Source organism: Monomorium pharaonis, chromosome 3, assembly GCF_013373865.1.
Source record: "Monomorium pharaonis isolate MP-MQ-018 chromosome 3, ASM1337386v2, whole genome shotgun sequence".
In the NCBI taxonomy this organism is placed as follows: Eukaryota; Metazoa; Arthropoda; class Insecta; order Hymenoptera; family Formicidae; genus Monomorium; species Monomorium pharaonis.
In genome coordinates this window covers 5,689,485-5,712,861 of record NC_050469.1, presented here as the reverse complement: position 1 = coordinate 5,712,861, position 23,377 = coordinate 5,689,485, and the positions used below count along the sequence as shown (strand labels likewise).

The 23,377-nt window shown below is 34.3% G+C and overlaps 4 protein-coding genes across 14 annotated transcripts; 2 read left to right on the top strand and 2 right to left on the bottom strand.

Moving 5' to 3' along the window:
- Positions 1–25: 25 nt before the first annotated feature.
- LOC105832916 (ubiquitin-conjugating enzyme E2 L3) lies at positions 26–2,672 on the top strand. Of its 2 annotated transcripts, XM_012674251.2 has the most exons (4): positions 26–65; positions 452–547; positions 1,564–1,750; positions 1,957–2,672. In XM_012674251.2, the coding sequence occupies exons 1-4, from the start codon at positions 39–41 to the stop codon at positions 2,124–2,126; spliced, it is 480 nt and encodes a 159-aa protein (XP_012529705.1). In that variant the 5' UTR covers positions 26–38; the 3' UTR covers positions 2,127–2,672. The 2 variants fall into 2 exon arrangements, with proteins under 2 accessions (XP_012529705.1, XP_036140939.1); XM_036285046.1 differs by lacking the exon at positions 26–65 and having other exon boundaries at positions 94–547.
- A 1,580-nt stretch (positions 2,673–4,252) lies between these two features.
- LOC105839446 (cullin-3) lies at positions 4,253–14,227 on the bottom strand. 4 transcript variants are annotated; one of them, XM_036285042.1, is made up of 14 exons: positions 11,730–11,916; positions 11,115–11,498; positions 10,728–10,931; positions 10,477–10,656; positions 9,992–10,366; positions 9,745–9,915; positions 9,526–9,633; positions 7,369–7,546; positions 7,052–7,290; positions 6,779–6,948; positions 6,326–6,464; positions 6,030–6,157; positions 5,887–5,945; positions 4,253–4,542 (listed from the first exon to the last, which is right to left on the bottom strand). In XM_036285042.1, the coding sequence occupies exons 1-13, from the start codon at positions 11,904–11,906 to the stop codon at positions 5,921–5,923; spliced, it is 2,478 nt and encodes an 825-aa protein (XP_036140935.1). In that variant the 5' UTR covers positions 11,907–11,916; the 3' UTR covers positions 4,253–4,542; positions 5,887–5,920. The 4 variants fall into 4 exon arrangements, with proteins under 4 accessions (XP_036140935.1, XP_012541213.1, XP_036140936.1 ...); XM_012685759.3 differs by lacking the exon at positions 11,730–11,916 and adding an exon at positions 14,014–14,227 and having other exon boundaries at positions 4,255–5,574; XM_036285043.1 differs by lacking the exon at positions 11,730–11,916 and adding an exon at positions 13,458–13,992 and having other exon boundaries at positions 4,255–5,574.
- Positions 14,228–15,070: 843 nt separating this feature from the next.
- Positions 15,071–17,054, top strand: LOC105839445. Of its 5 annotated transcripts, none has more exons than XM_036285044.1 (7): positions 15,071–15,204; positions 15,364–15,493; positions 15,585–15,727; positions 15,866–16,129; positions 16,209–16,391; positions 16,473–16,751; positions 16,891–17,054. In XM_036285044.1, exons 3-7 carry the CDS (start codon positions 15,657–15,659, stop codon positions 16,955–16,957), a joined length of 864 nt encoding a protein of 287 aa, XP_036140937.1. In that variant the 5' UTR covers positions 15,071–15,204; positions 15,364–15,493; positions 15,585–15,656; the 3' UTR covers positions 16,958–17,054. The 5 variants fall into 5 exon arrangements, with proteins under 5 accessions (XP_036140937.1, XP_028045437.1, XP_028045439.1 ...); XM_028189636.2 differs by having other exon boundaries at positions 15,095–15,232; XM_028189638.2 differs by having other exon boundaries at positions 15,099–15,232; positions 15,448–15,493.
- Positions 17,055–17,400: 346 nt separating this feature from the next.
- On the bottom strand, positions 17,401–21,388 carry LOC105839447 (NF-X1-type zinc finger protein NFXL1). Of its 3 annotated transcripts, none has more exons than XM_012685762.3 (5): positions 21,193–21,388; positions 20,396–20,677; positions 19,966–20,078; positions 18,188–19,871; positions 17,401–18,100 (listed from the first exon to the last, which is right to left on the bottom strand). In XM_012685762.3, exons 2-5 carry the CDS (start codon positions 20,657–20,659, stop codon positions 17,651–17,653), a joined length of 2,511 nt encoding a protein of 836 aa, XP_012541216.1. In that variant the 5' UTR covers positions 20,660–20,677; positions 21,193–21,388; the 3' UTR covers positions 17,401–17,650. The 3 variants fall into 3 exon arrangements, with proteins under 3 accessions (XP_012541216.1, XP_012541217.1, XP_012541215.1); XM_012685763.3 differs by having other exon boundaries at positions 21,238–21,388; XM_012685761.3 differs by lacking the exon at positions 21,193–21,388 and adding an exon at positions 20,773–21,186.
- Positions 21,389–23,377: the final 1,989 nt, after the last annotated feature.

Below are 23,377 nucleotides of genomic sequence, written 5' to 3'. Positions count from 1 at the left end.
GGCAAGTTTTGCTGCTTTTAGTGGAATTTATTTTCAAAATGGCTGCTACGAGAAGATTGCAAAAGGTAAATTCGAGATAGCCGTCATCGTGATCGGTCTCGCTCCGTCAACGGGGTCGGTCCACGCGGTGAGGTTGTCGCGCGGCGGGCCCATGCGCGGACGCGCTTCCTCGCGCGCGGTCGGTCGCGGTCCCTCGCGGGCACTGGGAACGGGCCCTCTCGCACGTCAGTGCCCATCCTCGCCTCGCCGCCAACATCGAGGACGGAAAGAATCTCCCTTGTTCTCGCGCTAATCGTTAATCGCTACCGCCGTCGCTTACAATGTCGCTGGCGACTCGGAGCCGTTGTTCCGTTTCGCGCGCGTCGCATCCAGGCCACTCCGGATGGCGGCCGCCGAGATTAATGTGACTGTGGCTCTTTCGCGGGTCCACTTAGCCTGCGACTTTTTCCAGGAACTCGGCGACCTCAGGGCGTCGACGATGAAGAACTTCACAAATATCCAAGTAGACGAGTCCAATATCCTCACCTGGCAGGGCCTGATATTGCCGGTACGTTGCCCTCGTCGTCGTCGTCGTCTTCGTCGGGGTATACTCCGGGGGTTTTAATGGGATACGTAACCTAAAACACCTGCTCGCGCTCGCGCGCGCGGGTGCAAAGTGCACGTCCGTGGGTCTCGTGACTCGCACATATTTCTTATTTCTCAAGCATTTTTCTTACATTTTTTTGTAATTAAAGTGAGACAACTGTAGCTTTTTACGTTCTTGATAGAGAAAAAAAAATAAAGTTATAATTGCTCGATGATTATCTAAAATACATTGATTTGGATTAATGTCTATTGCTACCAATGTAGATTAAATTGGATTAATCTCGATTTTAACTTATTCCTTTTTTTTAATTTTCAGAGAATTAGAAAATTATAGTTTGATGTACATAAACCGAGATTAAAGTTAATCTACAATGATAGGAATGGACATAAAGGGATTCACATATATTTGTTATCTAACCATCTTGATTCAAACACCTTCCATTAATGTCGATTCAGTCTACTTTTGTCATTCATATAAAAATGATTTTTGTTACAAGTTTACACAATTTTGATCATTTTTTAATACAAATTTCAATGTCCCATAATATAGAAAATTGTTTAAATAAATATACGAAAATTTATACACTAAACTTTAATTAGCGATATGTAAGTACTTTAGAGAAGTTAATTGCACATATTATATATAAAAATATAATGTGGTTAATTATATTAATTATATAATTGTTTTATATATTAATTATATAATTGTAGATTATATCTATGTATAAAAAAGATTGTAACTCTGTTATATTTTATATAGAAAAGGATTTGTGTGGAACTATTATTTCTTGCTTAAGAAAATATGTATAAGATAATCTAATTGTAATATGTATTATTTTATGTATGTAGTTGAGTGCTGCTATGATTTTCTTCAGGTGCGATACATAGTCTAGTTACGTCATTTCTACAACGTATAATGTGTGTTACTCTTTACTAATGATCTATATCAGTAAAGACACAAGATATTTTCTTTCATAGGACAATCCACCTTATAACAAAGGCGCGTTTCGCATCGAAATCAATTTTCCAGCAGAATATCCCTTTAAGCCACCAAGAATAAATTTCAAAACAAAGATATATCACCCAAATGTAGACGAAAAAGGTCAGATATGTCTACCAATTATAAGCGCAGAAAATTGGAAACCTGCTACAAAAACGGACCAAGGTTAGCTTTTGTATTTTTCAATCGATGACTACTACTTTATACTTCAATAACGATTTGTAGAAATTTTTTTAGGATTTAAGTATTATTGCTACTAATTGTAACATGTAAAATTTGTATTTCTAAAACATAGCAACCATAAAATTAACATTGTTTCTTCTCTTAAAAAAATATATCTTTTATTTTAAATGTGTTATTTACACTTGCAGTGATCCAAGCTTTGATAGCATTAGTGAATGATCCTGAGCCTGAGCATCCCCTGAGAGCGGATTTAGCAGAGGAATTTCTGAAGGATAGAAAAAAGTTTTTTAAAAATGCCGAAGAATTTACGAAAAAACATGCCGAAAAGAGGCGGGAATCATCATCTTCTAATGAATAACCCCGAATGACTAGCTTTACTTACCGTCACCACCACGATGCCTGCCGCCCGTCAGCTGATTTAAACTCAAGCCAATGTATACCTGTCTGTTAATCCCCCGTGTGGAATCTCACAGATTCAAGTTGAGATGACTCTGTACAGTATTGGTTAACAACCGACGATATAACGCAAATTGTAATGTTTATAAGAAGTGGGATATGAACTTTTCAGAGTACAGTAAATTATGATAAATAACTGTATCATATTGTATACAATTTATACTTGAAGTCATATGCAATTATACCTTTGATTTGTCATTGAAAGGTCGTTACATTCCAGCTTGATCTTGTAGGAATGTATACGATGAAAAATGGTTCAGCATAGAGACATCATGTTTGTCAGATGTAGCAGCGTATGTAATACAGTATGTATTAAAGTACATATAATTTCCAATGTCGTTTAAGATGTTAATTTATAATTGCATTTCGAACTTATAGCTACTGCTTTATAACTGTTGCTAATATAAGATTACAAATAATAAAAAAAAGAAACAATGTTTGCTCTCAATTTTTAATCAATTTCTTTAATGAAAACGAAAAAACTAATAATTCAGTTGTAATGTAAAACATTTTTAATTGTAATGTAAAAGTTAATATTTTTTATCTTGTGATATTTTTTTATTTTTTATAGCTGAATATAATTTAATATTTTTCACTGATTAAAATTTATAGAATATAGGTTTTTTTAAACAAATGATAGTATTTTCAATATCTAAATGTAATTTAGATTTTTTCCCCAGGTGTCTTCAGATTACATTTTACACAAAAACTCTTAAATTGTATTAATATAAAATCTGATTAATCAAATTTATTTATAGCATTTTCTAGTAAACTTTTATGATTATTAAAAAATATAGGAATCAAGAAATATAATATTAAATTTCGTTTTAAATGTAGTCACTCATAATCATAAAAAAGCAACCAAATAAAGTTACAACACAAATATAGTCGAAAACATTGGAAAGAAGTCTAGTCATTTTTCTTTCCGTTCGATTACTATAGCTTCCAATTTCCACAGTGGGCTTAATAGGCAAATGTTATAAAAGTTATGTGAACATTCTTTTTATATGGCCTGTTAATATATTTGAGTAGGTAAAGAAGTTACTAGAACCTCTACATATTAAGTATATGTAATATTTTATATATATATATATATATATATATATATATATATATATATATAAAACATAATATATGATGCAAAATTGACAAAAGCTCCAATTACTGGAAATGTCTTTTTTGCACTATGTGTGCTGTGTTTATTAAATACTTATATAGGATTAAGAAATATAATATTTCAAGAGTAGTAAGTTATATATTTTGATATAAACGTGATATAAATTATTTCTCCCATTCAATCTTTCTATGAGAGAATTCCTAAAATCTTAGTGATTAAAATATTCATTATTAACATTTCAATCTGCAATTCACATTTATGCAGAAATTTATAGTATTTTTAAAAACAAAATTCTAATGAAACTTTTCATATTGATTTCTAAACAGCACATATAGATAAATAGTTGTAAAATATGTAAAGATTGAAGTTGAAAATTCTTTGTTGAAAACTTTGTGAAGATACGTACGTGTTTAATAACAAATTATTTTTGCGATTGCAATTATGAAAGTAACAAAAGCGTATTTTAATTATTTTTCTAACTTTTGCCCCGAATTGTATTCCTTGAGACAATAAAATATGCAGGGATAATATTAATCATTATGATCATTAATGTATATCTCAAAGACTGTAATAACATTAATTGAATATTATTCATTCAATTTACTTATGTTCATTATATTGGGTATTAGTATTTATGGAAAATTTATACGACTATTGTGCATATGTGTGAATTATATTCTCAACTAATAAGCTTACAGTTCTATTGTTAAATCATAAGAATAACTTCAACATTTATTTTTAGTGTTACGAATATGGCTGTACGTAATTCTGATAATAGTACATACGTGTATGTAAAATTGCGAGGATAATTTTGAGGGTAAAGTGGATATTTTGCTGTGTATCTATCTAATGTGTTTTACTTTGTATAAAAAATAAATATATCAGGTGAATGCTTTAGAAATAATAAGTGCTATTAATAGAATTTTAATTTTATTTAGTTCTGCATAAGAAAGGGTAAAACCTTCATTTAAATATTAAAACTCCATCTTAATAAATAAAGAATACAAATAAAAAATAAAAACACGATACCAATCACATTCGCCTTTCTTCACTACACGTGAAACTGTGCAATACATGTTTGAATTGAATTCTTCGCTATTTTATTAAGATTTTCGTCTTTATTTAATCTCATGCGCACATTTTATCCCTGTTAACAAATTTCTGCACCTCTTACAGATTCGTAGATCCCACTTTTGGCATACTATAATAAATATTCTATGTTGTACCAAAAACGGTCGGTATTGAATTAAATTGCAACAAAATAATTGAGAAGCTAGGTGGAAGAGGCGGAAGCTATTATGTTTGTTAATATTGGAGAATGTACATGTTTATCGCTACGTAGTTACAAATTATATATTTATATAAATACAAAATATATAGCATGAAAGCATATCTTAATTAATATATATTAAAATTAGACTTGGTGGATAAAAATTAAATGCTTACATATAATGGATGTGCTTCGCATAAAACGAATAAACATGATTTATATTTAAGGATTTGTGGAGACTTCAAAAATAATATTGAGTTGTTGGAAATGAGACAAATATATTCTTAATAATACATTCACATCACTTATTTACATATATAATTGATGGACATCAACGTAAATAAAACTATATGTAAATGTACCATTTTTCTTTCTAAATTCACGATATATTCAGATAGTAGTTATAGACAATCACAGTCTTACAAGTGTAGAAAAGTTTCTAATTGCGGTATTATCAATGCGAATTTTTAATAACTCAATTGCATTTCGCATCTTAGAAACGTATATTAACTAAAATCTATCTGATTTAGAATACATATTTGTTATAATGAGTACTCACATGTATTACATGTGTATTGTAATACAAGTGTAAGTCAAACAAATGCGCATGTAATTGAAATGTAAAGAGTTGGAGAAAAGATATAATCTCCGTTATTATAAAAAATTATAATGCCTCCCTGATTTAGATCTAAGTGCATCATTCCTTTGACACATCGACCTTTTCCACCAAACTAGTCAATTATCAAAAGAATATCTTACTATTCATTTCAATTACAGGGATGTTCCATGATAACAAGCGCAAGACGACCATAACTCAAATTAGATATTTTAATGAATGTAAATAAGCATAATAGCATCTTACAGTTTTCATGGCCCATTCTTTACATTTTTGTTTTTGTATTTGTAATACCGACCGTAATCCATATTTTATCGTTTTCGATAATTTTCCCGATCATATATAGCCTGCAAAGAATATTATACATTATATTACAATAAATTTTCAGTTAAATAATCAATATAATTAGAATATTCAAATTTTCTGGAAATATAAATTTTCTTATTAACATGGAATATCCCTTGAACATAGTAATTCACAACCAAAATGAGAATAATAACGATAATGATGCTTCGAATGATGATGATATAGTAATGATTCGGTAAATAAAATATGAAGAATGATTAATATATAGTAAGAGGATTATATATATATATATATATATATATATATATATATATATATATGTATGTATATATGTATTATTACAAATTACTTACATGTTTGTACACATCCAATATTGAAAATTCAGCATTAAGCAACATATGTATACACCTTTCTGTAAATCGCACAATGTATCATTTTAGTTTGTATTTTCAAAAGTACTAGGCAACAATGTATTAAATGGTACTTCTTTACATACCGATCTTCCGGTGTACGAGCCAAATATTCTCGTTCGATTAAGCCCTCAATACGTTTCTTAATTATTACAGGTGAAGGTAAAAATCGACCTCTTAACTGATCTGTTACTTCTGTTACCAGTATGTTGTGCTAATAAAAAAAGAAAATATATAAATTAATATTATTTTAGTCACATGCATTCTCCATATTACAGCTTATCTCGAGTAAAAATGTATTTTTACAAAATGTATATCAATGAATTAATCGTGCCCAGTAAAGATCAATTTATATTTATGAAAAAATTTTCAAGTTACGTACAGACATACGCTTTCGGGCTTTCATAATTCGTACGATGGCTGCTTCAATTTCATGTTTTCGGTCTTCATCGACCTTATTGCGCGTCTCTCTTCTCTCAGGTTCAGATTCTCCCTTCGCTGCTACAGTTTGAATCTTTACCCTTAATAATGCAATACAAATATTCAGTAAAAAATGGTGTCATATCGTATATATTATTAATCTTTATCCTATAAACATGAATATTTGATCAATTTTTATAAGTTTCTTAAAATTTCAAAAGCAATTAAATTATATTATATATTTTTTTTAATCAATAGACATTCTAACGTATATTCATAAAATTTCTTTTAGAAATTGATTGAACTGCTTTAAATAGATTTTTAAAAAATCAGAATCAAAATCGATGTTTACAGAAGTAAGGAAATTTTCATATTATACTGTAAGGATTACTATATATTATTTATCACATAATACCTATGTAGTTTGCTGGTAAAACTGTCGTTCACACAGAAACAGTTCGTAGATTCGATTTCCTTGGTACGAGGGTGTTTAAGTAAAATTCTTTGTGTAGCTTTACCCATGGCAAGAGATTGTAATGCTCTAACCAAGTCCCTCTCTGGAATATCGGTTTCACCTTGAATTTCCTACACAATATTCATACATATGTATATGTAGAAATTATAAATACTTTGATTCTTCATATAACATGTACATGTAATTAATTAGTTAATTGATATCAGAACTAACCTCATATGTTAACCTTTCTCTCTTATTAAACAGCATTAACACACACATTTGGTAAGTGGAAACTTGTATTATGTGCTTTCGTGGTGTACTGCACAAGTTGCTTCGCTGACTCATCTGGCTGCTACCGCTTGCGCTACTACCATTTCCAATAGAACTCGAAGACGATGGAGTATCTAAACCTCCACAATTACTTTCTTCTCTCCGTGGTCCATAGAATACAGCATTCAAATCAGCAGAGCCTATAAATTTTTATTAATAATTATTTTTTATTATATCATTGTTTAAAAATTAATAAAGAAATAAAAATATAATAATACCTAGTTGTGGTTGTAGCGTCAATTGTCGGCCACTATGTTTAGCCAGGTAGAAGCGCCGAAAGGCATCAAAGGCATCACGAGGAGCAGTGGGCATACTGCATTTTGGAGTAGCCGATTGCGTTGGCCAGAAACCAGTTGTGAGCACCCGAACACTTATATCCACACCATGTAGATTTGTCTTCATAAAACAAGAATAATGTTATCATAACGCATTAATATATTAATATAATAAGAAATAATATTAATCCTCAGTACGCATACATAAATAAATTACCAATTTACAAATACATGTTTCCCTAATCCGACGTCTTTATTTGCGTAAATTTTTGATTCAAATGCATCAATTTTAAATCATTTTTTTAAATCAATAATTTGAAGTCTGAAGAAAAAGAATATTCCAGTTAAAGAGCCAAAAAAGTTATAGCGCAAGAGATATTTTGCAAAAACTAAAAGTAGATTGGTTGAAATGTCGTAACTTTGAAAATTAGTCCGTGTTACGCTAATTCAGTGTACGTATTGAGAGTTAATAATCTCTACAATATATTGAAAAATATTTAATATATTTTTAACATTATAAAGAATATTTTAAAAAATATTAATTTTTAAAACAATTCTTTATAATAACGTTTTATATACTTAAGTATTTTGTTTTATTATTATTTATATTGATAAGTTTTCTAATTAATCTCATTAAAAGAAATTAATATTCCCTACAAATTTCATTGTATTTCTTTTTCTTGTGAATACATAAACAAGAAATAGATTAATTTTTAGAAATTAATATTTCTTCAGAAAAAATTCGAGCAGCAAAAAATGTTTATTTATTAGGATAACTTCTATATAAGGTTAATATAATTTTTAATATCCCGAATTGAAGACCTTTCCATTTGTTACTCATACACTCGCAGACAGAAATGTTTGGCCATACTAACTGTACTAGTTTAGACTTTATCTTTCTTGCCACGTGCTGCCACATGGGAAAGAAAGACATACTCGGAACTTTATATAGCTAGGCAATTCTGTCAGCTTAAGTTCATTAATTTATATGTATAAAAATATTACAATCAATATTTATATAAAATTTGAATTATAGAAGCAGACAAAATATATTTTCACATAATAAAATTATATTCTCTCCCATATTATTAGCAAGGCTGGGAAGTAACGCATTACTTATACCATTACTTTTTTGGTAACATTACTTTTTTTACCTGTAATGTCATTCAGGGTGTGTACTCAAATTTTGAAGAAATTCCCTAAGAATTTCGTTTTTATTAAAATCCCAAATGAGAATTTTTTTATATAGCTTTGAGAAATAAATTTATTTTACCTTTAAATTTCTTTAATCACATATACCAAAAATGTTACTCAAGTTTTGAATATTAAAAAAAAGTACTAAAAAAATAATACAACCTTCAATAGCATATGATTTGTCCGTAGTAATGGAACTCACTAAAAGTACAGAATATAAAAGTGATTAAACACATAACTTGGAACATATATTATTTTTTATTATCACTGATTTCTTAATAAAAATTCGTGAATCGCATAAAAATATGCGTGAATATACATAGATATGTATGCCACATTTATTGTTAATATATTGTTGATATTTTCTATTATCAAAAAATAGAAACAACAATAAAAGCAATTTTATTAGAAAACAAAGAATTTAAATTACTCTAAACTTAGTAACATCCAGGCATTTCTGTCTGTTTATGTACATTAATTTATGCGTATGAAAATCATGTGGCTTTTTGTGGCAAAAAAAATTCCCTGAAAATTTCAGATTTGTTCAATTTTCTCCAATAGTACACCACATCCTGGTCGTTACATGTTTACAGCAACAAATTTTATCATTATTTTTCTCATTAATATAAATATATAATGCATGTGTATGACACATTACAATCAAAACTACTACAGATTTTGTATTAAATTAGCCAAATAATTATGTAGAAAATTAGAAGCCACTCTTAAAAAAATTCAACTCAAAATTTCATTAAAAAAGTAACAAAAAAAGTAATCTTACTTTATAAATAAAAAAATATATAAATTATACAGTATGTATAAAACGGTAATGGTAACGCATTATTTTTATAATGTTCCCAACCTTGTTAACAAACCTATACTTTATTATTTTATTTTGATATTTACGCCAGATGTAAGGACATGATCCTTAAACTCATCCATAATAGTATTGCTGACTGTTATATCCTTAAACATGCCTTCCAACTTTGATGTGAACTGACATCCACATTCAGTCTAAAGAAAAAAAAGGGAACATGTTATTAATGTCTACTGGATATGTGCAAGTCGACTTAACGAATAAATCGATATTGATTTAGAAAATCATTATTTATTTCTAGTTTTTACCTTAAGTTTGGATATCATATTCTTTTCACTATCATCAGAAACAGACTTATTCAACAATAATCGTTTGGCTAAATGTTGTTTATAGTACCGTTCAAATACATCCTTTTCTTGTAAGAAACGGAATAAAACCATAGTTTTATCTAGGATCCCTTCAATCTCCTGTTCTGTCATCTAAAATCATAAATATATATTCATATATTAAAAGTTATAAAATAGGTAACATTACAATTATGTACATAATACTAACTCCTTTAACACCTTTCTTCAATTTGTCATCGATAAATAGTGACAGATATTCCGGGCTTTTAGGATTTAAGTTAAGGAAGTATTCAAAATCCGATGCTATCATCTGCTTATAATTTTTGTCATTATTGAAAGAATAATGTAGAAAATGATCAAAACGATCCTTTAGATCTAACAAGTTTTGGACGTAAAGAACGGCATTTGTGGTTGATTCGTGCTCTTCTTGCACTAATGCGCGGCCTTGTTCTCTAAGAAATTGAGATACACAGTCGCACACGGTGCGCAATCCATCAGACACTCTTGAAAATAGTTTGTACATACATCCAAGATCTTCTGTTTTCTGATTTTTGAGCATGTGCACTACACCACTGTTTTCCATCTGTTGGGCAAAGGATATTAAGATTAATATATAATACATAATACGCGTGTAATTTAAGTTTGACTATATCACCAATTCATATAACATAAATCATAAACAAATATTCGTACCTCAACAATGGTTTTCATGTGTATTTTGATTAATTCTTCTTCTACTACTTCTACTATCCGTGATTCAGTGGATTCATCTAAATAGTGTTTTGCCCTTTCAGATTCTTCACAGATTCTAGCCTCAACTTTTTTTATGTATACCGATGCACTATTTTCTGCCAGAAATTTTTGAGATTCCATCTGAAGAAAATAATTTTAAACATTACACGTGGGAATAAATATATTAAATACATTTCGTACCACACACTCACTCTATAAAACTCAGCACTTTGTTGTAAAAAAGGCCTTTCAAAATCTTCCTCATAAACTTGGCGATTGTTAATTCCAAGTAACATTAACATTTGGCAGGCATTTTTTATAGCGCTACGATCTACAACCTCACCTCTTCTTTCCCTAGCGACCATACCTAATAATGTTTCGCGTAAGTGATCTCTAACACATCCATATCTGACCACCTAGAATTAATCAGACACTTGTTAACAGTAAACATTACTTAACAATCACTCATTTTACAGACATCAACAATTACAACTTAATATTATAATCTATAATCATATAAAAGATTGCTTTACAATAGAATTTTGACACTTTTAAATTCTTTATAAGACAACGTGCAATTTCAAACATTTGAAAATTACCTGATCTCGAAAAATAATTAATCCAAGATTATACACATTGTCTACATCGTTCTGTTGAACATACACTCTGTCCATGTACATCAAGATATCCCTGATCATCACCATTGACGTTTGGTGATCGTTCCACGCTAGATTTAAAGTTTGCAGGAAGTTATTGTGCAGGGAACGAAGAACATCCTCTCGCACTTTGTTTTCAAGATGTTGCGTTACGACTTCTTTCAATCCTGTATATAATCGTTCGCCGTACTTGTGAAGAACCATCGTGTAAGCATTACGATAAAGTTCTTCAAAACTGAGGCCCGAGTTATTTTTCTTCTGTATCTCTTGGATAGCGCTTTTCAGTAAGGCCCAGATGCTCTCTACATACTTCTCATCCATAGTTGTCTATGAAAACAGAGTGTTTATGATGGTTAATTGGCTATTGTTTAAATAAAACTAAATTAACAGTTCTATTCAATTTTATTTCAAATAAATCATATGCTTACAATAATTTAAAATTATTATAACTGCAAATATGAAATATATTAAACAATACAAAGATATAAATAATGTTAACTCTCTCTTATGCTTACTGCATATAAGCATAGTAAAGATGTAACAGAAAATAATTCTCACAAGAGTGTTACGAATTATGAGAGGATTGCTTTTGTGTATTAATCCTGATGCAGGGACTGTCTCAACCACTCTGCTCCCTTGCTGCATATCACAGTCTTCATTTTGATAGTCCATGATTTTATTTTTTTTACGTACAAATTTTACTTGTACGTTTTGTTTTGTCATAACCTTGATCATGAATACATATGTATAAATGAGTCTTAGAAAAAGAGAGAATTGCTTGTTTTTTTCAACATTTTATATGACATTTACGAAGCAGATATGGTATATCAAATAAATATAATTTGTACTATATATTAATAATTATTAATCATCAAACAATGTAAGAGAGTCAACCCTATTGGCAAAATAAAATAAAATATAAATTATTACAAATAATTATAAAACATACAGATCTGCTTAAGTTTAAAACAAGGTAAAACTTTTAATTAGAATCATGTTTATTTGTTATATTGACATTTACTGGAGAAACTCTTGATTCTGTATTAAAATAAAATTAGAAATAAGTTTAATTCTTTTGAGTATGCTCTATAAAAATTGAGAAAGTAAGTTTAAAAAAATATCTGTAACATATTTCTATATATAATGTGGTGCATTAGATATAAAAAACTATACAAGCAAAATGTGCAGATTTTTGTCAACTTTTTCATAAATTATCGGTAATGTCATTTTACCTTATTACGTTATTTGATACTAAAAAGCAAAGGCATTTCTAGCATTATAAATTTGACAAACAGTAAAAAAATGACATTAAGAATTTAACATGGTTATGTATAGCTGCACTTTATCACAACTGTCTTTTGCACTACTATGGTAACCATTAAGTAATTATCAACCTCTTTTGCAATGACAGTTCAAGCATGAGCAATTATTAAGAATATATGTACAATTTTCATGAGTGGTACATTTATCCGATTCATCAAATATTACATGCTAATGAGTAACATATTAGATTGCAGAAGTACACACAATACATAATTATATAACAGTTAAAGCAAAATATTAAATAAAAAAATTATATTTATAAAATAATAAATATATTATTATATGTAATCTTTTATTCCGTACAAGTGCAAATAAATTTTTTTAATTTAGCATGGTAACAAACTGATTATGTACTTATTATATGTTATCATATTTTAGAGTTTATATATAATTTCCACTGATATTTAATTGATTCGTGAAAAAATAATTACTGCCACTGTATAAACCATTAACTTGGAAAAATTAATTTTCAGAGCTTTAAATATTTGTATAGGTATAAACTATTTTATATTACTTTTAAATAACTACAGATATCTCATTTCATTTAAATAAAGATAATAGAGTACAACAGTACATCTGAAGCTTCTAATCATCTCAATAACATATCACATTCATAAATTTTATTTATGCGTATCAATCAAGATGACATTTCAAGAGCAGGGATATGAAAAGGATATAGTTCACTGATCTGGCCTCTTTTGCTGTCATTTTTTTTTCCTCCAACATGGAGAGAGAAAAAGAGAAAAGACAAACTGTGCAAGTTTGGCTGAAAAGAACAGACCATATGTGTAGCAGAGAGAGAGAGAGAGAGAGAGAGAGAGAGAGAGAGTGTGTGTGTGTGTGTGTGTGTGTGTGTGTGTGTGTGTGTGTGTGTGTGTGTGTACTCCGCAGATAAACGCGAAGTGGCAGATATACACATATGCCGCATCACGCACGAGTCGCGAGAGTCCAACGAGTACTCACGAAACGAGCACAAGTCTCGTGGAGTCTCTTCCTCGCCAGCGCGGACATGAGGTCCGTTCTCCCTCTTTTCATCACCAAACGTTATCTATTTCAATTTTAAAATACGGGGGTAGTACACTGTTGTTCAGCTGCAAAAAAACAGGCTGATGGAACGAATGCACACGTCCTCGGGATTCGAGAGCTGCCTGGATTGGCGAACGACTCTAAAGAGATGCGGGATTATTATTTACAGTCGACGCGCCGTGTCGTGTCATGTCGTAAGCTCCAAGTAGGTTATGGAATGATGTTTATGACGCGTCGGGTGCATTCGCGTTAGCACTGCCGTCGTCGTCGCGACGAGCGAGCACAAGGGCGCAAAATAAATAAGTTGGTCATACACGCGTAAAACGACACGACGCGTGGAGGGTGGAGGCGCGAGAGGGAAAGGAAGATAAGAAAAAGAAAGAGAGAGAGAGAGAGAGAGGGGGGGGGGCGATGAACGACACACGGGGCACTCTGCCTCCTTCTCTGCCTCTCCCCGCGAGCCTCCGCGTTTTGGAGCCGCGGAATTACTCACCGGGAAAGCACGTATGCGCATCTTGCTCTCCTTCTTCATCAGAGCACTGCTCTTCATCATGTCGAGTTTTCGGTCACGAGTGCGTCGAAGTTACCTCCTCTAGCCTCAGAAATGCTGTCCCGACGTGAAAACTGCCTCGGCGATGAGCGCGCGACGCCGCGTGCACATCGACGCACGTACGCACGCAGCACACTATGTATTATATATATATATATATATATACACACACACCACACACACACACGCGCGCGCGCGCGGGCGCGAACGATACGCACGCACGCACGCACACGCACACGCACACACCGCTGCGGCGGACTGCGTGTCTTTTTTTCCTTTTTCTTTTTCTAAGCGCGGTGGCAGTGGGCGAAACCCATTTATGTATCGGGAATAGCCAACGATGATTGTTCGCCTCGCCTATTACGAGAGACGGCGGCTCACGGAAACAACGTGGTGCAGCAGGAGTCCCTTCTTCCTCCTCCGCTCCGTGGCCGAGCGCATTTAACGCCTCTCCCGTGGGCGAGCACTAGCCTACGTCCGGTGGGCGAAACGCCGTGAGGCTACCGAGCAGCAGGGATAGATGAGGTGCGCGCTTTCGACGATTGAAGGGAAGAGCGAGGACGAGCGGGGAGGAGGGAGGGAGGAAGGGAAAGAGAGACGGAAAGTGCGAGAGAGACACGCACGGAAAGACGGGTGAACAGACAGGCAGGCAGGCAGTCACGGTCGAGAAGGAGATATTGCGCTCCTCCTGTCAACGGGCTTCGTTTACCCTCGCGGCGGTGGTTGTAGAGCTCGCCGATCTCAATGAGGCAGCTCCGCGCTTGGTGGTCGTCCTCGTGACATAATTGTGGAACACAGCGAAACGGCGACGCGACGGCGACGCGGACACTCGTCGTTTGCGCCAACAACCACAGCACCGTCGTCGGCACGGCGGGATATTCGTCACTATATTTGCAGGCGACGTACGCGAATACCCGCGACACACGAATCACGACCGCGAACTTAACGACAGGCACTGCGCGCGTAGCGTTCGATGGGACGGATTACCGTGTCGCTCGCTCGCTCGCTTGCTTGCGGTCGTCGGCGGATCATCGACTGCCTCGCGCGACCGCACGGCTCCCTAGCGTCGCGTACTCGCACTCCGTGTGCCTTTCCATCGGCTACTCGGGCTACTAGACCATCAGCCGGTATCAGGTTATTCGCCAACATTGTGTGTGTGTGTGTATGTGTGTATAGTTTGTTAACATTTCCAAGATTATAAGTCATTTTGATAAACGTTTGCTTACTGCACGTTTTATTTTTAACGAACTTCAGAGCGAGGTTACAAATTCTATTTGTCGTTCCGTTTTTCAGCAACAACTAAATAGAGAAGCGACAATTTACCCTTTGTTTTGATCAAAAACATTTTATAAATAATTAGCAAATTGTTATTTGTAGAAGAAGTCACATACACAACTGATGCGTCCGTGCGAGACTTTACATGGTCAGCATTCAATGCTATCTTGATCTTTCAAATCGTAATATAATGATCCAATAAACGTTAAGGGGAATGTATGTTTACTTTTTTTTTTAAGCGTAAAAACCGTTGTTTGACGAATTGACACTGCAGATCCATGTGTTTAGGGAGCAGTTTAAATAAATAAAAAATGGTTGCATTCTGTTATATTTGCAAAATTGAGCAGAATTCTATCCAGGATCCTGATAGAACGTTTCATAGGTAAAAATAATACTTTTCTCTGTAAACAAATTTTTAATATATTTTATGTATTAGAAATTTATGTTTATAACATATATATATTAAATGATATTGTTAAGTATGTAATACAAGAAAATGGGTTTTTATTAAAATTTTTAGATTTCCAAAAAATGAAAGTTTAAGATTAAAATGGTGTGAAGCTATAAAGAAGAATGTTCACAATACATATATATGTAGTATGCATTTCAAACCAGAAGATTATAGAAACCACGAAGATCCTAACTTAAAAAAGAAGCTTTTAAAACCTTCTGCAATTCCTAGTATTATGTTAAGCAAAGAATCCATATTGGAATCCATTGAGAATGCTTCGTCTAGTAGTATACCAATACCTGCAGATATTTCAATAAAAAATAAAAACAAAAGGTATAAAAGAAAAGGTTTAATATAATATATGTAATATATAATAAAGATAGAAAGTTTTATATAATCCATACATATGTAGCAAACATTTTGAACTAGAGGATTGTGAGAACCATGAAGATCCTAATTTAATAGAGAAAAAATTAAAACCTACAGTTCCTAGTATTACATTAAGTACAGAATTGGAATCAACTAAGAATACTTCATCTAGTAATAATGTGCTATTATCTACAGATATTTTAACTGATAATAGCAGCAATAAAAGGTACAAGTTAACAAAAAAATAAATATATTTAATAATATCCAAAAATTATTATATTGACAGTATTGTTTTATTCTTCTTTAGTACAATTGAAGATTCCAGTACTTTACAATCAATGAAGAAACAACGATATCAAGATGTTATTTTAGGAACTGTAAGAAAGACAGATTTCATAAATAAAAGTGCATGGTTAAGATTCCAAAAATATGTTAACGGGTTAAAAAAGCAACATAAATTCTTACTGCACAAAAATCGAAGGATTTATTTTAAACTGAACAACTTTAAAAATCTTTTGAAAAAATTAAGAAGAAATAACTTATTAGCTTTTAATGTTTATAAATATTTAGATAAACGCATATACCAGTAAGTTTATAATTAAATTATAAATATTTTTAAATCCTTATTTTATAATAAATGTATTGAAACTTTGAGTTATATGTGAAGAAAAAATTATAAAATTGTTCTGTTTTGTTCTTTTCAACTAATCTGTTACACTTTTCAGATGTTATTCTCATAAAATGAAGCACGAATACCTTTATAGAAAAAGGAGAATGGACAAGATTCTATAACAAAGCGCACTTAATACTAAATTCTCTTGAATTAAACAAGTTCAAATGTAACAATAAAAAGAGGAAATATGGAAAATACAAAGGATATTTTATACAATCTTTTATTCTTTCTTCCATTATTTCAATTTTATTATCAGACCATTATTTTCTAGATACTTCAAATGTGAATCTTTTACAAAAATGCAAACTTTTAAATTGTTTAAATTGTTCTCAAAATGCAAAAATGTTTCTTTGGTTATCTTAATTTAATGTTTATTCTGTTCCTCACGTTTTGATGCAATATATGTTACTTTTTCCATATATAATTATCGAATTACCGACATTTAAAAAGTTACACGTTTAATGTTAAATCATTTAGTAGATATAATTTGTATTAAAATATTAGTTAAAATACTCTGGGTCACACACAAACGCGCGCGCGCGTATATATAAAAACACCAGAATTACAAGTCTTTAATCTCGGAAAATAAAAGTTACTCCGAGTGATTACTAGGCCTTTATTATTAATTATAAATATGTATGTATAAGAGAATGCTACAATTGTATCATTACTTCTATTAATGATATAAACTAGATAAATGAAATCATGCTTTTATCAGTAATATACATATAAACATCACAATTTTTTTTTTTAGTTATCAGTAATAATTATTATCGCAAATGGTCACAGCTTTGAGATCAGTTTGAATAGAATCAACTCAATCCAAGTACACTTAAGTCAGAGGCGGTTATATACATTATTACTATTCCTATAATACTTGCGATAATCGCTAAAATCCACACGTTGCAATATTTATTCCTTGCATTCTTTTGGGACTGCTTTGAGTTTTCGTATCGATCCTTTCTCTTTCGTCGCGGTTTAAACTTCTTCTCGAATTTCTCAATTTCTTCCCGATTACGCAGCTCTTCCTCTTCCAATTTTTTCGCTATCAGAGCTTTCTGGGCCTCCCTTTTCTCATTTTTCAACGACTCGCATATATTGTCGCATTCTACGGTAATCTGTTCCTTTTGAAGAAGCGAACAAAGAAAGTCCTTCTTGATTCGTTTACATTTACACCATAATCTGATTTTCTTGTTGCATTCCTCGCCGCCCTTACATTCTCCTGGATGACAATCATTGATGCAACGGTGGCCGCACAGATACTGAAATAAAAAAAGTTAAACAGATTGTTTTAAAACAAAAAAGAAAGAATTTGTATTTTATTATATTCTATCAAACATAAATTTTACATTTTTGGGGCATTGGTTTCCGCATTTAAGTAACTCGTCCCGTTCCTTGCTTGTCGCAGACGTCAAGTTTATGCAGTGCCGGTAAAGGGTACTGATACCACAATGGCAGGAGACTCGCACCAGTTGCTTGCAAGGCTTACATGGTGCTGGATGACAAGGTTGGGGACATGTGTGAGTACAGCCTGGCGGTCGCGCGAAACTGCATTCCTTCTCACATTCCATGCACGGAGTACCGTCACTGGACTCGTCGAAAGTTTGCAGCTTGTGACAGGTCAACTCGCAGGTGTGATTTTCGCACGGCAACCGTTGGCCGCAAGGTCTACCGCAGGAGCTCGGTTTCGACACGTGACAAGGCCAGGGGCGCGTCTCATGACCGCCAAGACAGGTCACGGGCACGGAGATCTCGCACGGTGGACACGATAGAGTCTTCAGTTCCATAACGTCCTTCGGTTTCTCCCAGGGTCCAACGGGTGGCTGCGCCTTCACTCCATTCGCTCTGATCTTCACCCAGACCTTGGTGTGGCACGTAGCCGGACAGGAGTGGCCGCATCTCTTGTGTGTCAGCCCGCAGACCTTCTTGCACGGCGGGCATGGGCCATGATGACACTTGTGTGTTTCCCTTTTACTGTGGTGACAGATAGGCGGAATCTTGCAGGACTTATTGCATGGCGGCGGCTTGATTCTCTTCCTGGTGCCGCACGGTACCGTTATCTTGCTGCCGCCGCATCTGCATTGTATAACATCCATTCGAGTACACGGATAGCAGGGACCACTGTGGCAAGGCGCGGCGCATTTGTGCTTGCGGCAGTTAAGTGTGTTCTCGCACGTTTTTTCGCAGGGATTGGACGTGTTCTTCAATATGCAGTCACAGCACTTCCTGTTGCACAAGTGTCTGCCGCACAGGCGCGTCTGCATGCACTTCTTGTTGCAGTGAAACTCCTTCGCGCAAGCGATCTCCTTCATGTAGCTGCCGCATCTGCACGCCTTCATCACGACCTCCAGACACTGGCCGCAACGATCGGTGTGGCATCTCATGCTGCAATAGTGCGACCGGCAGTCCAACAGCTTGCCGCACGTGTCGCCGCACGTCGGCACTTGTTGCCGCCTGCAGGAGATCTCATACCGTTTTTTCCCGCAGGGACAACATCTGTTCTTTTCCAGGGGACAGTTGCCACAGTCACCGGGTTGATGGCAAGTGCTCTCACAACTGTGCACGTTGCAAGAGAATCTCCTGTTGCAGGACTTCTCGCAGATCCACGTGCCTTCGTGACACCTGCCCACCTTCTCGTTGCTCTTGCAACGACATTTAAGTAGTACCGTTTCCGCACAGGGAGGACATTCTCCAGCGTGACACAGGCTGTTACATGTGTGTGAGCAAGACTCATGATTTTTGTTGCACGCGGTTCCGCAGCTCCAGTTTTTGGCGTTGCAACGTCGCGGTTGCGCCGGTAGCTTGCCGCAGTAACACTTGACTGATACCATCTTGGCGCAAGGCGAACACGGACCGGGATGGCAGAGCAGCACGCATTTGTGACCACACTCTGGTTGGAGAGGCTTACCGCAGGTCTCGCCGCAGGAATGTGGAATCACCCAGGGCTGATGCAGAGGGTCTATGGTCTTTTTGCAAAAACATTTGTATGATTTTGGAATCTGATCCTGATCGTACTCCATACGACATTTTGGACTGTAACATATGCATTTTGTTCATTGATTTTATTGATAAACATAGGTTTCAGAGTGCTTCTGATGAAACTCCATTATAAAGTAATGATAAATACCATCCCCAGATTGGTGTAATTCCTTTGACCCGTTTGTAGCTCAAACTGTCATTGATCCAGTGCAGAATGCAGGACATGTGTAGAAATGCATAGCACTTGTCGCAGTTCCATATCTGTGTGGAAGGATAGAAAAATGATAATAAAATGATCTTTAACCACTCAACATTAGTGAGAGCTTACAACTTTTAAATAATAAAATCATTAAAATATGACATATATTTAGACTTTAGTATTTTTTTTTAATTTAATTTAAATTTGCTATTTAAATACTTATTATTTCAATACTTGCATCAAAGTGAACAAAAACTTAACAAAATATATAGTTTTGTAATATTTAAAAATGCATTTAACGATGTTAAAATGTTATGCTAAGATAGTAATGCTAAATATATATGGCACATTAATTATACATCATATTATTTAAACGTACTGGATCTATTTTCTTGATAGTCGATATACATATCAAACAAACAGCACTGCTGCTTTGAAAGGAATTAACCAGATATGATATCACTTTCTCCGAATCTGTACTCTGTCCCTGGTATGCCGACAATACTTTGCCCACCACATTTTGGACGTCCTCCTCATTTGTCTCGTCCTCCTCTTCACTGGACGAATTTAATAATGCATTGGCCTCCAAATGTCTTTCAATAGACAGTTTATTCTGTGCTTGAGCCCTTTTAAATTTCTGCATCTTTCTGCATCTGAATCTCTAAAATTACATTATTATAAATAATAAAATTGGACTGTTATTTAATTCATTATTACAAATTGAGTTATAAACTCAAAAAACTGATGGAAACATACATATAAGTTAGGCTCTCTAATCCAAATTGTAATAATTTTATTTGAAAGAACACACAGAATATAACAAATAATTGTAATATATATATATATACACATGCATATTATATATAGTTTGTTCCCTAACAGTCAATACTGTTTGGAAACAATAATGTTTCTTCTGTTGTAATTAATTGAATATCAAAGCATTTATCTTAAAAAAATGACACAATTCTTCTTAAAAACCATAAAAGAAATGCAGTTATTGACTTGTCTTATCACAAAGTTATCGTCGAATCTAAGCACTTTGCTGGAAGTAGTGTTTAACCGGCAAGTTGTAATTTTTATCGATAACAAAGAGCGATTAATTGACTATTTAGTCTTGATCTACAATTACTGATGTTTCTGCGTTTTTGTTGGATTTAATTAATCATAATTAATCACCAGCTATTAAACTATCCTCAAGATATTTCTACGACTGCATCGTACATTTTACCATACTCCAAAGAGTAAAGAATAATAGGAGAGATCGTAGTGATAGTTGGGGGGTACGATTTACTAGGGACGGATGTAGTCGAGCAGTCATCTTAAACATCCACTTTTGTGAATTTTGTGATATGTCAACATGCCTTCTATAGTGTGCGTTCATGTGTGTATGCGTGTGTATGAATCAGAGAGGGAACCTGAGAGCGGTCATCGCGTCGTTTTAGGTGTTTTCATCCATCAGCGCCTCTACGTGCATAAAATGTGCACATGAACTATGTAGTCAAATATCTATGAATGAATATGTAGGTAATATGTATGACTTTTTGGGTCTCTTCTATGTTATGTCCACATTTATTTGGTTTTGTTTCATGCTATACCCGTAAATTTTACAATTATATGCATTTATATTTTAAATCTATTTTATGCAAATGTGCATAATCGTGTTCTGTAAATGTGCAATACCACATATACATGATATAAATTAATTGATTTGATAAAAATTCACTCACCGATTGCTGTCGCTACTCCTGCTGCTGATGCTGCTGCTACTGCTACATTCCTTTTCCGGAATACCGAGTCTCTCCATGGATTCCGCTTTCTGTTGACATCATTCTGCTATTCTCGAACCGCACATTAATAACGATCGCCTGATACTTTATTCGGCACTCCCGATATTATATCCCGGATAATATATCACACACGACTAAAACGTAAACCGCGCGCGAGAATTTCACTTGGCGCGACCGTTACATTTGGAAAAATACGTTAAAAGTACGGCACGTCAAGACACTGAACAGAAGTAAAGCAATTCTCTCCCAGAGTTTTTGTATCTCTGTATGATTGCGCGACGACTAGTAATTAAAGTTTCATTATTGGCACGATCGATATTCTACCGAACGGATTGCGTACCCTCCTTGAGCGAATACGCGCACACGAAAACTTTGCTCGGAATGAAAATTAACATGGCACGAAAGTGGCGTGATGTCACGTAACTTCGTGGAAACGCAGGCCGAGAAAACCGTTTGAATGAAAATTACGTCGCGTCAAGATACAACGAATGGAGACAAATTCGTTTCGAGAATTAATTGTATTTCGTATGCTCGCACGACGACTAGTAGCGCTTCACTTAAAACTGGCACTCGCGATATTCTACCGAACGTATCCCCTTTGAGCAAACACTTTGCTCGAATGCACACGCGAACACTTTACTCGAAACAGAAGGCAAACGCGTGATACCGCGCTTTACACATGAATACGACTTCTGTTACACGAACACGCACGGAGTCAACAGAACGTCTGACCAGCGCTGGAGTGACGTACGTGACTCGAGCGCGGAGCAACATGACGGCAGCGGCGCGGCGTGCGCAAGCGCAGCGAGTCAACAAGTCGGTCGCCTAGCAACGCCGAGTACCGCCGAGTCTGCCTGCCAGCAGTCACGTACGCCACTCTAGCGCCGGTCGGACGTTCTATTGACTTCGGCGTGTCTCGCGTATTCATTTGTGCGCAGGTACGGTGTTGAGTGGTTTTGAGAATGCCGTCGCGCTAACAGACGAGCCGTCCTTTTCCCGTATTTTTTCAAATGTAAACGGTCGCGCCAAGTGAAATTCTCGCGCGCGATTTACGTTTTACTCGTGTGTGATATATTATCTGTAATATCGGGAGTGCCGAATACAGTATCGGGCGATCGTTATTAATGTGCAGTTCGAGAATAGCAGGATGATGTCAGCAGAAAACGGCATTCATGGATCGACTCGGTATTCCGGAAAAGGAATGTAGCAGGAGCAGCAGCATCAGCAGCAGGAGCAGCAGCATCAGCAGCAGGAGCAGCGACAGCAATCGGTGAGTGAATTTTTATCAAATCAATTATTTGAATTTATATCATGTATATGTGATATTGCACATTTATAGAACACGATTATGCACATTTGCATAAAACAGATTTAAAATATGGTAAAATTTAATGGTCTAGCAGAACCAAATAATCGTGGGCATAGCATAGAAGAGACCCAAAAAGTCATGCACATTATTTACGGGATTCATAGATATTTGACTACATAGTTCAATGTGCACATTTTGTGCACAAGAAGCGCTGATAGATGAAAACACCTAAAACGACGCAACGACCGTTCTGAGGTTCCTCTCT